This window comes from Vigna unguiculata, chromosome 9 (assembly GCF_004118075.2).
Source record: "Vigna unguiculata cultivar IT97K-499-35 chromosome 9, ASM411807v1, whole genome shotgun sequence".
NCBI lineage: Eukaryota > Viridiplantae > Streptophyta > Magnoliopsida > Fabales > Fabaceae > Vigna > Vigna unguiculata.
Window position 1 is genome coordinate 40434132 of NC_040287.1, and position 16205 is coordinate 40450336.

The 16205-nt window shown below is 34.3% G+C and overlaps 1 protein-coding gene across 1 annotated transcript; it reads right to left on the reverse strand.

The window, feature by feature from the left end:
- Positions 1-9930: 9930 nt before the first annotated feature.
- Positions 9931-12955, reverse strand: LOC114164555 (pumilio homolog 12-like). The gene is made up of 5 exons (XM_028049270.1): positions 11881-12955; positions 11587-11749; positions 10766-10929; positions 10411-10669; positions 9931-10293 (listed from the first exon to the last, which is right to left on the reverse strand). The coding sequence occupies exons 1-5, from the start codon at positions 12708-12710 to the stop codon at positions 10183-10185; spliced, it is 1527 nt and encodes a 508-aa protein (XP_027905071.1). The 5' UTR covers positions 12711-12955; the 3' UTR covers positions 9931-10182.
- Between the last annotated feature and the right edge of the window lie 3250 nt (positions 12956-16205).

The following is a 16205-nucleotide window of genomic DNA, read 5'->3' on the forward strand; positions in this document are numbered from 1 at the left end:
AATTGGGTGTGACGAAGGCTAATTTAATTGGTTTTATCGTTGGCCTTCTGTATACTTGAAAGGCTCTAGTTTTAATTAATTAGTCTTGTGTGAACAATCAATGTTGCTAATTCCTTTTTAAGGTATCTTTTACCTTAAACTACCTGAAACGTTACTTATATATAATGAAAACTTGGTTAGTTAACTCATTATATCATAAGTAACTTTAAGATGATTTTGTTAAGGTAACTAATAATTATAAAATGAAATATATAGATATGTTATTTTTAAACTTTTATATATTTATTCAAAATCCAATTATTTTAATTATATATTTTACTTTCAATTATTATGTTATTTTATATATATAATAAGTATCATACTTTTTATCTGAGCCTACATTTGCAACCACTCATTATTGATGGGGAAAACAACAACAAACAATATACCAGAGAATGCAGCGGATATAATTTCCCCTAACTTGCAAGAATCTATGAGGAGCAATAATCAAAGAGCAGCAATAATAAATCACCAAAAACACAAATAAAGGCACCAAGATTTTTAATGTGGAAAACCCCTCAAATCAAGGGTAAAAACCACGAGTCGTCCAGACCAAAGAAATAGCTCCACTATGATGTGGTCTTACGACTTTGCGGAGACCTGTGTTTTTGGTAAACAGTCGCCCGGGCCTGGTCACTGCGACCCCCTTTGTGAGGAGGCACCCCTTCTCCCGAAGTTACGGGGCTATTTTGCCGAGTTCCTTAGAGAGAGTTGTCTCGCGCCCCTAGGTATTCTCTACCTACCCACCTGTGTCGGTTTCGGGTACAGGTACCCATTTGTTGAAGGTCGTTCGAGCTTTTCCTGGGAGTAGGGCATGGATTACTTCAGCGCTGTAGCGCCTGGTACTCGAACTTTGGCTCGAGGCATTTTCTCTACCTCTTATTACCCTGAAAAAGCAGGGGAAGAGTACAAAAGAGTCTCAATCAATAGCACAAATTAGTGCCAACACCCAACCAAATAACAAAGCAACAAAGCTTTCAAATAGAGAAGAACAAGAGGGGAAAACCTCTACAAATCACTGCTGTTGTGCGAAATTAATATCTCCCAACTCAGACCTCGTATCAAAGATCCGACCGGTCAGAATGAAGAGCAATGAGTTCCGAACCTGCTGTAAAAATTTCAGCCCGATCCAACGGTGAACGAATCCGCAGCGCCGAATTTACTGTGACAGCTCTGTGAAAAACGTGAACAGAATTTTCCTTCTACCTCTCCCTCTATGTGTTAGGGCTTTCAGTGTATTCTGACTCTATTATTCTGCCTCTCTCTTTTATAGCCTCCTCTCCACTAGGTTAAGTGAGACATGGGCTTCTCAAATTTTGGGCCTTTTCTCCACATAGGAAGGGAGCCCAATACCCAACAAATCTCCCCCTCACAACTATGTGGAGATAACCGCCAAATCGGCGATCTCACAACAAACTTCAAACTTTCCTCTTGGCAATGCTTTAGTCATCATATCAGCACCATTATCATCTGTATGAACTTTTTCCAACTCCAACAACTTAGCATCCAAAGCATCACGTATCCAATGATACCTCACATCAATATGTTTGGATCTAGAATGAAAAGTTGGATTCTTACCAAGATGGATAGCACTTTGGCTATCAACAAACAATGAATAGTTATCTTGCCTAAAACCAAGCTCCTGCAAGAATTTCTTCAACCATAACACCTCCTTGCATGTTTCAGTAATAGCAATGAACTCTGCCTCTGTAGTAGACAACGCTACACACCTTTGTAGTCTTGATTGCCAAGCCACAGCTCCTCCTGCAAACTTTATCAAATAGCCCGAAGTGGACTTTCTGGAATCAATATCCCCAGCCATATCTGAGTCTGAGTAACCCATCAAAGTAGGTTTATCACCTCCAAAACAAAGCTTCATATCAACTGTACCATGAAGATACCTCAAAATCCATTTCACAGCATTCCAATGCTCTCTACCTGGGTTTGACAAAAATCGACTAACTGTACCAACAACATGTGCAATATCTGGTCTTGTACACACCATCGCATACATCAAACTGCCCACCATAGATGCATAAGGAACTCTACTCATATTGGTCTTCTCAACTTCATTTGAAGGACTCTGTTTAACACTCAGTTTAAAATGAGTAGCAAGAGGAGTACTCACAGCTTTAGCATTTTCCATCTGGAATCTCTGCAACACCTTCCTAATGTATTGCTCTTGTGATAGATAAATCTTCTTTTCTCTCCTATCACGTGAGATATGTATGCCAAGAATCCTTTTAGCAGCTCCCAAGTCTTTCATGGCAAAAGACTCGCCAAGTGTCTTCTTTAACCTGTCAATTCTGGAAATATCTTTCCCAACAATAAGCATGTCATCAACATATAATAACAGGATAATAAAGTCATCATTAGAAAAACTTTTAACAAAGACACAATGATCAGAAGTAGTCTTCTTGTAACCCTGCTCACACATAAAAGACTCAAACTTCTTATACCACTGCCTTGGGGCTTGCTTCAAACCGTATAGACTCTTCCTTAGTCTACACACGTAATCTTCCTTGCCTTTAACAAGAAAACCATCAGGTTGCTTCATGTATATCTCTTCCTCCAAATTACCATGAAGAAAAGCTGTCTTCACATCCATCTGCTCAACCTCCAAATCAAGAGTAGCAGCTAAACTTAGCACAGTTCTGATGGATGACATTTTCACCACAGGTGAGAAAATCTCATTAAAATCAACACCCTTTTTATGTCTGAAACCTTTCACCACTAATCTGGCCTTGTACCTTGGAAGCGTAGAATTTGAATCTTGTTTCACCCTGAAAATCCACCTAGTTTCCAATGCCCTTTTGCCCTTAGGCAATTTCACCAAGTCGCAAGTGTGATTATCAAGCAAAGATTTCATCTCATCTTGCATTGCATCCAGCCACTGTTTCTTCTCTTCACTATCCAAAGCCTCTTCAAAACACTCAGGTTCTCCACCGTCAGTCAAGGTTATGTACTCATCACAGGAATACCTTGTAGAAGGTTGTTTTTGTCTATTAGACCTCCTGAGTTGGACTTGAGGTGATTCAGGTATATCACCAAGATCGTCATCATCATCATGTTTCTCTTGAGCATCATCAATTGGAACCTCTACTCCACTTCCAAACTGTTGATCATCAACATCACCATGTTGCTCATTGTCTTGAGCTTCCGTTTCAACATTATCCAAATTGTGAGCGGGCAACCTCATCGGATTACCATCAGTGAGATTACTGTCTTTCTCGGGTGTGGTCTTCTCCACCTTATCAATGTCTTCAATGGTCTGGTCTTCCATGAATTGTACATCACGACTTCTAACAAGCTTCTTCTCAACAGGATCATAAAACCTGTAGCCAAATTCATCCTCACCATAGCCAATAAAGATACATTGCCTTGTCTTTTTATCTAACTTGGATCTTTCATCCTTAGGAACATGAACAAATGCCCTGCAACCAAAGACACGCAAATGATCATATCTAACATTCTTACCAAACCAAATTTTGTCTGGCACCTCAGTATTCAAAGCAACTGCGGGACTGAGATTAATAACATGCACAGCTGCAAGCAATGCCTCTCCCCAAAAGTGCTTAGGCGACTTTGCTTCCGAAAGCATACATGTAACCCTTTCAACCAAGGTCCTGTTCATCCTCTCCGCTAGACCATTTAACTGAGAAGTTTTAGGAGGAGTCTTCTCGTGTCTAATACCATGCTGCCTGCAATAAACATCAAAAGGTCCACGGTACTCACCACCATTATCACTACGGATGCATTTCAGCTTCTTGCCTGATTGCCTCTCAACCATAGCATGAAATTCCTTGAACTTTTCAAGTACTTGACCTTTCCGCTGAAGAGCATAGACCCATAGCTTCCTGGAACAATCACCAATAAAAGTAACAAAGTAAAGTGCACCACTAAATGACTTTACCTTTAATGGGCCACAAACGTCAGAATGCACCAATTCAAGCAATTCTGACTTCCTTGAGGGTGGATGCTTCTTAAAAGATACTCTGGTTTGTTTACCAGCCATGCAATGAGAACATTTCTCCAATTCTGCATTTCTCAATCCCATAAGCACATCCTTTTTAGCTAAGCAGTTAAGCCCTTTCTCACTTATATGACCAAGCCTCCGGTGCCACAAAGATGCCTCCATATACATAGCATTCACACTGTCTTTAGCAACCAAAGCTTTAGTCCAATACAATTTAGATTGTTTCTCCCCTCTGGCCATAACCAAGTTACCTTTAGTGAGCTTCCATTTACTAGAACCAAAGTGATTGTCATAACCACAATCATCAAGCAACTGCACAGAGATTAAATTAAAACGGACATCCGGAGCATGTTTGACTCCTTTAAGCAACAACTGCACTCCCATGTTGGTTTGCAGGCAAACATCACCAACACCAATCACTTTAGACTCACCATCATTACCCATCTTCAACACTCCAAAATCACCAGAAGTGTAAGATGTGAAGAACTCCTTCCTAGGTGTAACATGCAGTGTAGCACCACTATCAATAATCCACATGCTCTCATCAGATACAAGATTAACGGACTCAAAGTCACGAAAAAGAACAAGATCACCATCTGTAGCAGTAGTGACACGATCATCATCATGATGATCATTCTCTCTCTGTTTGCCCTTCCTGTCTTTGTTCTCCTTTTTCCACTTAAAACAATATTTCTGAATGTGCCCAGTTTTATGACAAAAATGACACTCTAAATTCTTGTATCTTGACTTGGACTTGCTCCTACTCTTCTCTCTACCACCTTTATGTTCCTTTTTCTGCTTTCTCCCCCTAACTTCTGTAACAAGCATCTCAGACTGAGATGAAGAACCATGTGCCTTCCTTCTCATCTCTTCATTAAGAGCACCGCTTTTTGCCATCTGAAAAGAAACAACATCATTCGAGGCAGAGTTCGTAATTGAAACCCGAAATACCTCCCAAGACTCTGGTAGAGTATTAAGCAACCATAATCCCATAACTTCGTCATCAAACTTTATGCCCATTCCTGACAATTGATCTAGGAGCCCTTGAAACTCATTTAAGTGATCAGAAATAGAAGAATTCTCCATGTACCTCAAATTCATCAAGCAATTTAACAAATACAATTTATTATTGCCTGACTTAGAAGCATACAAAGACTCAATCTTCTCCCACAAAGCTTTGGCATGTGTCTCATTAGCAATATGATTATAAACATTATCTTCAACATATTGCCGAATAAAACCACATACTTGTTGGTGCTCAAAGTCCCATTCTTCTTCAGACATAGAATCTGGCTTCTGTGTAGCAAAGACCGGAAGATGCAATTTCTTGACAAATAATAAATCTTTCATCTTGCCCTTCCACAAATGATAATTTGTACCATTCAAAGCAACCATCTTTGCATTTGCCTCCATCATTCAAGCAAGTAAATATAACCCAACCAAGAGCTCTGATGCCACTCTGATGGGGAAAACAACAACAAACAATATACCAGAGAATGCAGCGGATATAATTTCCCCTAACTTGCAAGAATCTATGAGGAGCAATAATCAAAGAGCAGCAATAATAAATCACCAAAAACACAAATAAAGGCACCAAGATTTTTAACGTGGAAAACCCCTCAAATCAAGGGTAAAAACCATGAGTCGTCCAGACCAAAGAAATAGCTCCACTATGATCAACAAGAGTACAAAAGAGTCTCAATCAATAGCACAAATTAGTGCCAATACCCAACCAAATAACAAAGCAACAAAGCTTTCAAATAGAGAAGAACAAGAGGGGAAAACCTCTACAAATCACTGCTGCAGTGCGAAATTAATATCTCCCAACTCAGACCTCGTATCGAAGATCCGACCGGTCAGAATGAAGAGCAATGAGTTCCGAACCTGCTGTAAAAATTTCAGCCCGATCCAACGGTGAACGAATCCGCAGCGCCGAATTTACTGTGACAGCTCTGTGAAAAACGTGAACAGAATTTTCCCTCTACCTCTCCCTCTATGTGTTAGGGCTTTCAGTGTATTCTGACTCTATTGTTCTGCCTCTCTCTTTTTATAGCCTCTTCTCCACTAGGTTCAGTGAGACATGGGCTTCTCAAATTTTAGGCCTTTTCTCCATATAGAAAGGGAGCCCAATACCCAACAATTATACTTTTCCGGTGGAGTCTGCATTACGGTGTGATGAGTAACACAAGTAAATAATGTTAACTTAAATATAATATCATCATTTAAATATAATTTTATTAATAATTTATCTTTAAATAATAACAATAATAATAATGATGATGAAGATTATGATAAGCATAATGGGACAGTATAATATAGGAAAATTATATATATATATATATATATATATATATATTAAAAAGGAAAATAATCAATCTCAAAATGACATATTTATATCATAGTAAATGATTTCTTCTTATAAAGAAAGGAAGGTCGTTGTTGACATGCAACAAAATTACGAAAGAACAAATAATATGAAAACAAAAAAAGAATTCAAAAATTAAGTAAAGGGATTAGTGTGAGATAGCATTATTTGATACTAAGGCACCCTGTTTTTCTTTTACAACATTAGTTAAATCATGTTATTCAGTGCATAAAATTGACATTTTTAAAGATCCATCGAAAGGTATTTGATCCATCAATTTGAGAAAAACTAGGCTTAATTAACACTCCTTTACGTGAAATGGTTTGAGTAGAAGCAGCAAAAAATCTCGATTTTGGACCAGTATTTCACCCTTAATCAAGCTTTAATAGTACTTGCTAATGACAAACTACCACGTATCCCTTTACCAATATTTCAATTTATTTTGTTCTAATTGAATTACTTACAAATAATAATAGTTACATTCATGATTTTTTTTCCTTCAGATTTGAACTTGACCCATAATTTATGGGGCTACAAATTTTCATGATTGTATTCATTTGATTTATAATTCTTAACCAATTACAAAAGATAACAATCACTTATCATGCCATAAACAAACCCTAAAATAGTAATTATTTATGCACGCCTTAAAATAAAACCTAGCTCCATTAACTAATTTATTTAAATATCACCTTTTATCTAATATTACTTTGTGTTACTTAGGCAAGTGGTTAAATATTTGAATTACATCTGATTATAAAATAAACTTGGTTCAATTTGTTATTAAAAACTCACATGAACTAAACATAAAAATTAAAATCAAACTATAATGTTTTACGGTTTTAATTAATTCGATTTTTACGAATTTTATCTCTATAAATTGTGAAGAATTTCTTTGTATACAGAATTTTGCAAAATATAAAGACACACTTGTTATTGTTTTAAATTGTTATATTCATCTTTTTAACTTGTTCTTGAAGATATACACTTGTTATTGTTTAAAATTGTTATAAAGCACGGTAGACACTTCTTGGGTACTTATCCCTAACACCGTGTAGGGGTTGGGCAACACTTCAACGTTCAATTAAATGTTTCGATTAATGATTAATGAAGATGTAATTATTTGTGTCCTCTAACATGTTATTTATATTAGTATATTTTGTAGATTCGTACTTGACTGGGTCATGACCAAGAGGTCCAATTACTTGAGAGATTCACATTATTTGTGAGATACAATCACTTGTGGACTCAATGACCTGGTAGGCCCAATTACATATGAGTATGACTAAGTGGACCGACATATATTCGGCCATATGAAATAGATGAACATACTTATAATAAATCATGTTTAAAGAAAAATATTCACATAATATACAAAGTTTAAGGTCCATGATAATATCAACCATAACATTTTCCTTTGATGATGAATAGTTTGTTTTCTCATGATTAAAAAATATTATTTCGTTAATAAAATGTTATGCAAGTTTTATCACTTTCAAGTAATTTTCCTACTTGTAATTTTACAATTCTAAAATAATATTAATTATTGTTTTTATAATTAAACTCTTAATAAAAAAAGAGAAAAAATAATAAAAAGAAATAAATGGAAGGAAAAATTAATAAAATTTTGCAAATTAATTTATGAGCGTATTATGTTATAATTTTAAAAAAGTTATAAAAAATGTATATATAGTAATTAGTCAAAAATTTATAATAATAAAAAGTTATATATTCAAATAGTGATATAATAGTTTTTAAAATAAAAAATGATGATATTCATTAAAGAGTATGTTTATTTATAAACTATAATAGATAGATATACAATTCGACAGATTAAAGAATTATATTGAGATTGCTTATAATTAGAAGTGTTATTTAAATATAGGGTTTATGAGTTTCTTACATTCAAAGAGAACTCTTTTTAAAGAAAAAATTTGTTTATATTTTATAAATAATTTACTTTAATTTTAAGAAATTTATGTATATAACATCCATATTGAAATAATATCTTTTATTATAAGCATTTGTGGTAAACAACTTTCACTAAAGTTATTTGGGTGCAAGTATAAATAGATAGACATTAATTTTTCTAAAAAAAATTTAAGGACTTCTTTCAAAATATTTTCAATAAAATAAAATATATAAAATACCATGGTGAAAAGACACTCACGATCACGTAAACCATAAGATCCAGGTATGTTATGAGATGTTTGTTCATATTAGATTTTTTACTTAAATATCGTACAATTTATCTGCAATTACACACAACATTGCCTTCCTCATGATTATCTAAGTAATGTACAGATTTGTATTTTTTTAATTATAAAACTAATCATTATAATTTTTTATTTTAATTTGATTTTAACATTTAATTTTAAATTAATATATTAAAGCATTTTTTAAATTAAGTTGAACTCATTAAATCTTTATTTTATATTACTTTTAATCATAAGGATAAATAGGAGTGAAAATGCAGGTCGGCCCCGCTGTTTAGGATCGTCTTGCACTTAACTCCAAAATGCAGGCCGGAATGGCCCATCGCATATTGAAAGGGGATGAAAAGTTTGGTCCGCCTCGCATAAGTTCTAGCAAGTGAGTCCGCGAGCGGCCCGCTTTTCTTTTTTAATTCTTATGTAAAACTTTAAATGTTCAACAAATTGAAAAATTTTAACAAGTTCACAAAATTAAGCAAAGATTTGGGGGATTGAATGATAAATTGATAATTCAAAATTTTTATAATATTCATTTCTGCATTTTGACATGTGTTCTTCAAATTATAGCATATTCAACAATACATAACATTTATCTTTTGCACTAATACAATAATTTGAAACGTTCATTAGTTCAAAAAGGAAAGTAACCAATATACATAAATGTAATTTTTTTATGCAAGTCATGAGCCAATCGACGTAGGTCGCAGGCCAACCCACACGAACCGCAAGCCAACCCGTGCAAACTACGGGTTATGCGGGTTGAGCTTTTGCGGGCTAGCAGGTTCAATATCTCAGTCCACCTCACATATTTATACCAAACCTGCGAAACCCGCCCTTCAATTTAAGTCCAAATTACCACCTCTAAGGACAAATGTGTAATCTTTTATTTTTATCTATTATCATTTTTTTTTATCTATCTCATCTATCAAATCTTTCAAAAACCTTCACTTCAAATCCATTTAGTTTCACCTCTCAATCCATAAATTAAACAACACTACAATCTCTCATCTATCCCGTCATATTTTTCCATTCACTCTACGTCAAATCCATCCTCCAATGTGAAGAAAAATAAAGAATTAATTCTCACATATTACATTTAATCATAACAGAATACATTATTGAGAGAGAAAAAATGCATAAAAAATTATGTTCCAAGCATTTGTCATTTTTGTTGGAGGTTTGTAGAAAGAGCTACCGCACTAAATCCCCTTAACAAAAATTATCCTCAGGATCCATTTATTGAACATGTAATACAGAGGAACAACACTAGTACAGTTTTAGATTATCATTGTGTTTCATCACATGCTTCAGCCCTCATGTAGGTGCGAAGTAATCTATACAGCAGAGAATTGTTCAATATAGTCCACTCTGTAGTTCAATCTGAACGGTTTTCAGTAGCAAGTCCTACTATCGCATCGAAGGTGACAAAATTGAAAAGAACTAAATAAACTACAAAACTAACACAGCCAAGACATAAACAATGTAATGTTTGGTACCACAGTAATGGAACAGACAAACAATGGAGACACGTGCAACCCCTTGCGGTATGAGTTGTCTTTGGAACTATACAAAGTAACAGCAATGCATGTTTATATTCTTCCCTTGTTAAACCAAGCAAGTAGCTTTTTGCCAAAGAGGTTGCTCTGCATCATCAACGAATTTTGTTTGATCAGTTGCTCCAAGGCATTCCGGACATGACCCTGCAAGTCAAACTTCAGTAACTAGCAAAAGGAGAAATTGCCCAAACTACATTATATGGAAAAATTAATGCACAAACATGCAATCACAAAACACAAAGTGTTTTTGAGTTCGCTGACCCTTGATGCTGACAGTGCTGATTTGATGACATAATTCCCGTATGGATCCACAAGAAGCATTGCAACATTTGGATTGTGGAGCAATTCCAGAGAAATATATGTTGAATGCGGTTCAACCGAGTCTTGAAAGAACTTCTCCACTACATTACTCCCATATTTGTTACAGGCCAGATAGAAGAATCTTCCTTCAAGCTGTCTCCATAGAGATTCTGCAACTCCTGGCATCCCCAGAGACAATAAATGTTGCACAACATAGTTGCTGCCAGGAAACATAAAACCAATAGTAAAAGTCAAGCATATTAAAATTCATTGACTAGAAAAGAGAAAACATCATATAGAAGGCAAAACAAGAGACCCGTAACAGTCTTCCGCTAAGTGTGAAGCGTAAAACATGACAGCAGCTATCAGCTTCTTCTTTATTTCTCCTTGTGCATGGTTAATGCATGGCTGCAGCACACAACATCCGGTTTTATCTGTTGCAATATCAAAGCACTTGCTTGCCACCACATTCAGAAGATTCTGTCGAAAAAGTCTACAATCAAAACTTCATGAAGCCAGGAATACCAGATCAATGTACCTCATACATAATAAATTTATTTTTCTTTGGAATTTCTGTAAACAAATCGAATAGTGAGGCTTATAAGCCAGCTACATCACTTCCATAACTTCTGTAGGACTTAGCCAAACAGGGCTGTTCAGTCAAGAAGATGTGAATTAAGGAAAAACAAAAATTTCTTAAAAGTATTTGAAATGAAGCAGCACGAAGATCTTTATACAGACTAATTCGATAAACATAGACTTTATTTCTAGTAAGAAACTTATAATTAAGACCTACCAAAGGAGTAGAAGTAACATAACAGGTATTATAAGTTACAGTAATTATTTCTTGAAAGTGTATATAACCATATGAACAGAAACCAAGAAAACAACTTTCAACTTAAATGGCATAAAGGTCGAATTCAAAATGCTCTGAAATAATTATACAGGAGTGGAAAAATCTGTATCCCATAATACACGGAGCTAAACTCACATCACTTAATTCATTCTAAGAACCAAATGTCTAGCCTTATCATTAAACAAAATTTCTCCATATAGTTTCCCCAGTTGCTTGTTTGCAAAGGAAATGAATGTTATAAGGCAAAGTACACTTGAAAACAAACCGTGAACAATAGTTACCTCATTGTCTTCTCTAGGGAATTGTTTTAGACAATGCAGAATCACCCTATGACCACTCACATCCTTTGCCAATACAGCAGCACCGGGACTAAGAGCTGACATAATACGATTTCGTTGCTCCTGGGAGGTTATATACTCCAATAATTTCTCAACAGCCCGGGTTCTAGAAAACAAAATACCAATGGCTTTATCGTACATAAATATAAATATAGATGCGTTCAAACCCAATAAACAAAGCAAGAAAATAGAGTAACGAGACAACATTCTTGAAAATGGAAGAGTCAACAACCATACCCATGGGGACTCAGGCAAATTCTGACCAACTGAAAATTACACTGAGTCAGTCTTAACACTAACTGAGTCCGTTGCTCTTCGCTGCAAAGTTCCATCATCCTCTGAACAACATAATTCCCAAAGGGGTCAACCATCAAATCAGTCACGTGATTAATAAGCTCCAAGAAAATGATATCAAACTCTTCTCTCGTCAATGTTTTCAAAGTCTCCTGCAAAGTCCTACACATATGTTGATCCGTAGCCAACGTCAAAACGCAACCACGAAAATTATTGAACCATCGGAGGCGCCTTTCATCAAAAGTAAACCCCAGAATATTGAAACCATTACCACCTAAAACACCACCATTCAAGAAACCGTTGTTGTCAGAGGTCTTCTGCAACACCATTCCATTGGAAGAGAATGGTACAACAGGATAAACACCACTGAATGTGGGATTTTCTATTTGTCTCGTCAATGGTTTTGAATCAAGACACCCATCACCATGATAAGAATAATTATTAACAGTGAATGTGGGGTGCCAAAGATTGGCCGTCTGAGGAGTGGAAATCCCACCATTCCAACTGTTGTAAGGGGGGATCTTGGAAGAACCATTGATACCATAAGGACCATCGGCAACAAAATCAGAATGTGGGTAGTTGAAAGGAGAGGCGGAATGTGAGTAGTTGAAAGGAGAGGCAGAAACACAAAGACGAGAAAAAGCATCTTCTAGGGTTTGGGAAGGGTTGTGGGATTGCGAGAAGAACCGAGACAGTCCCACAGGTTGTTGAGAAGAGGCGGACACTGAATGATCATTGTGAAATGCAGACGATGATGATCCATGCGACATCATTGGAAAGCAAAGAAATTGATGAAAGAATAAGAAGGATTTATAGAAAGGGGTTTTAGAAAAAGGAATGAAGGATTTCTATTATTTGGTGAAAAAGTGAAAGGAAAAAGGAATTAGGGTGAGAAAGAGGGAAGAAGAAGAGTGTGGGAGGTGAGGAGGCAGTGTTGTTTAGCTGAGTAAAGAGAGTCCTCCAATGGGTACCGTTCTGCATGCAATATATAGTAAAATTACATGCGAGAAAACCCAAAACAAACTACTGCTTCAGCAGCTTTCGATGTGAACTCGTGTACCATAGTTTCTTTTCTTTCTCTTATATATCCTCACAATCTCACAATTTTTTTTTTTCAAATATAAATTCTTATTAGTGTTAGGTGAATCTTGCTACCATTATTTTATAATTTGAAATTGCATAGTGTATAATAGCAAGAAATGTTACAAACTTTCCTTTCGCACGTTATAAGATTTAATGATTTAAATATATTTTTTATCCTCCCAAATTAACTCCATATATTCTCATAATTTCTTCATACAAAATATAGAAATTAATCCTCTAACAAACATTCTGGCTTTGTAGTTGTTAAAACCATTTCTGAACCAACTTCAGTCCTTACTATAAATAAGATTTATTGTTTCTTCTGTGAATTTCTTCACTTATGTAACCAAATTTGAATTTTGTGAAGATACAATAAATACGTGATCGAATTTAACATTTATTAAAAACTATAAAATAATTAAAGAAAATGACTATGTACTCTTGAATAATATGTTTTTTCCACTTTGCCTAAGTATATATACTTTTTTTACAACGCGTTTTCTCTTGAAAAAGCAATATAAACGTACACAATCTCTTAATCTTTAAATTCAATGTTTAGCTTACTTTTCAATGATTTACACATTACTATAATGTAAATCTATAAAAAATATTAATTTATTAAAATAAGTTTCTCTAATAAAATTAATATTAAAATACTATTGGCATTATTATAAAATAAATAAATAAATATTAATAATATAAAATTAGTTTTTATTTTTGTTTTAGTATATTTCAAATATGTACACAATTATTTATCGATTTCAATTTAAATGCCTGACTGTTTCGGATATATTTTTTTTAAATTTGGGTCAAACTCGTCCAACTAAGAATAATATATAATTATTTTGTTTTTTTTTTCAACCCAAATGAATGTATGTTTGATCCCTTACCTTTTTTAGTTTGGGTCAAAACTTTATCCAACTTCCACAATAGAGTTAGTCTCTTTGTAGGAGTAGTCCAAAAATGGCAAAAAAAGAACAGTAGCTATTTCAGATACATTTTGAACCAATTGCATAAGGTGAACATTTTGAGCAGCTGAATATTATATGGAATTAACTTCACATACACGGAGTCAAACAGTTGACTCAATATTTTCTTTTTTGGGAAAAGAATTAGCTCACAAATATGTAAGTATCATTTTTGGGAAAAGGCTTAGAGGAGAATAATGGATGTGGAAAATAACATTTTCTTTTCTGAATACACAAATATATATATATATATATATATATATATATATATATATTATTTCTCTGATTTTATTATATAAAATTCTAAATTATCTCTATGATTTTTCATAATAAACATACTTTTGTAACAACCTAAAAAGAATAAAGTAAATTCATCTCTAGAGTGCATACATTTTTAGTGCATAAATTTTAGAATATCAATTAAATATAGTCAATTGAGCATAAGACATGCATAATCAAATGTATAAAAACAAAGGACTAATGTACATAATACACCATATATATAATATACACAATACAAAATATATATAGATATATATATATATATATATATGACAAAATTTCACATGAATCATCATGGTCTAGTTTCACTCTCATTTACAGAATCATATACTCACGTTATTATAGCGATAATTTCAAAAAAGAAACAATAAATGCACCTAAAAGAAAGAGGATCAACTAATGATTTAAGATGTGAGAATAATATAATTCTTGTTAGTTTGCAACCAAAAGAGACATTCATTTCTTGAGATACTAAAGTCTTGCACCTGTCATAAGATCATGAAACAAATACCATGACTAGCCATATCAAATTGTACGGTCTCAACCTCATCATGACAAGGTAAGTTTACTTAGAAATTTATGGAAAAAGGGGCCCACCCCCAAATCTCACCATAAAAGCCTTATTTATCTCTCACCACCTAGACTACAATACTACTTTATGTGAGTCTCTAAGTCTAATAGAGTTTAAGATGACTTCTCACAACACATGTATCCATATTCATTACACACTAAATTAACAAAAGTAGTCTCCCTCTTTAGGAACACTATGGTAATAAATTATACATCTCTTTTAAACTAACTTTTCAATTCATACATTCCTTTACATCATCATAGAGACTAAATTCATGTATAACCTTTTGAATTGAATCATAATCACCATCACAAGATTCCACAATTTACCATTAAGAATAAATAAATACATACTGCTCAGCATTACTCCAAGAGCACCCAACCATACCCAAGTAGAGAACTCAGTGGGAGAAAAGTCAACCTTGTGTCCAACGGTTTGAGGTTTTCTACTCAACGATGAACTCTTGTGCCCAACGGCGAAGCAGTGAAGCCAATGTCCAATGTCTCATGCCTTAGAACTCTTTGGAATTTAAATTCATGGTGCCCAGTGGTTTTTGAGCAACGCCCAATGATAACTAGCCCTGGAGTCTGTGTCAAGTGAGCATCCAATGGTCTGAACGTGGCGCCCAACACTTCAGAGCATTGGAACTCACTGTCATGTAAGAACCTGTAGGTCTCAAAGTGGTGCCCAACGCAATGGCAATTGGAACTCACTGACTTAGCCATTTCAAAGTGGTGCCCGAGAGCTTTTACTCCATATCACCATTCTAAGAGAACAAGACAATTCAACTTGTACAATTGGCTCAATATATATCTTTTACTTCAGCGCAAATAGAATATGTCCTTATATGTTACAAATATTATATATTATATCGGATCCGGAGACCGATGTAATAAGCCCAAAATAATTGATGTAATAGGTTTTTTCTGCATTAGTGACAATTCACAATTTGAACAAACATTCAATTTCGTAACAAAGAAATCAAATCAAACTTTTACATATTCAATCCAACCATTAATTTCATTTATTTTTTCAATTAATTCATACCAACACAATCATAAAATCTATCAACAAGTAAAAAACACAACAATTAACACTAACTTCTCTTACATTGGTTAAAATTGTCTTATTACTCAAATTTTATTTAGAACTTTATTCCTCACAGGCTGACCAAACTATACACATAAAACCCTGATTAACAATCTAAACATATTATCATGATCACATAACAACAAAGATTTGCTTTTAGCATATTTGAATCACATGCATAATATCCCTGCCAACTTAAAATGCAAAACAACCTAAAAAGAGATAAAAAGTGAATTTACTCTTTCTTTCTTTTTATTGACTAGATATGTAGAGTT

Excerpts from the sequence above, each read along its gene's own strand:
- LOC114164555 (XM_028049270.1), bottom strand. The coding sequence starts at position 12,710 with ATGATGTCGCATGGATCATCATCGTCTGCATTTCACAATGATCATTCA. Across the intron at positions 10,930-11,586 it reads TCCCTAGAGAAGACAATGAG|AATCTTCTGAATGTGGTGGC; the intron begins GTAACTATTGTT and ends CTTTTTCGACAG. Across the intron at positions 10,670-10,765 it reads TTAGCGGAAGACTGTTACGG|CAACTATGTTGTGCAACATT; the intron begins GTCTCTTGTTTT and ends GTTTCCTGGCAG.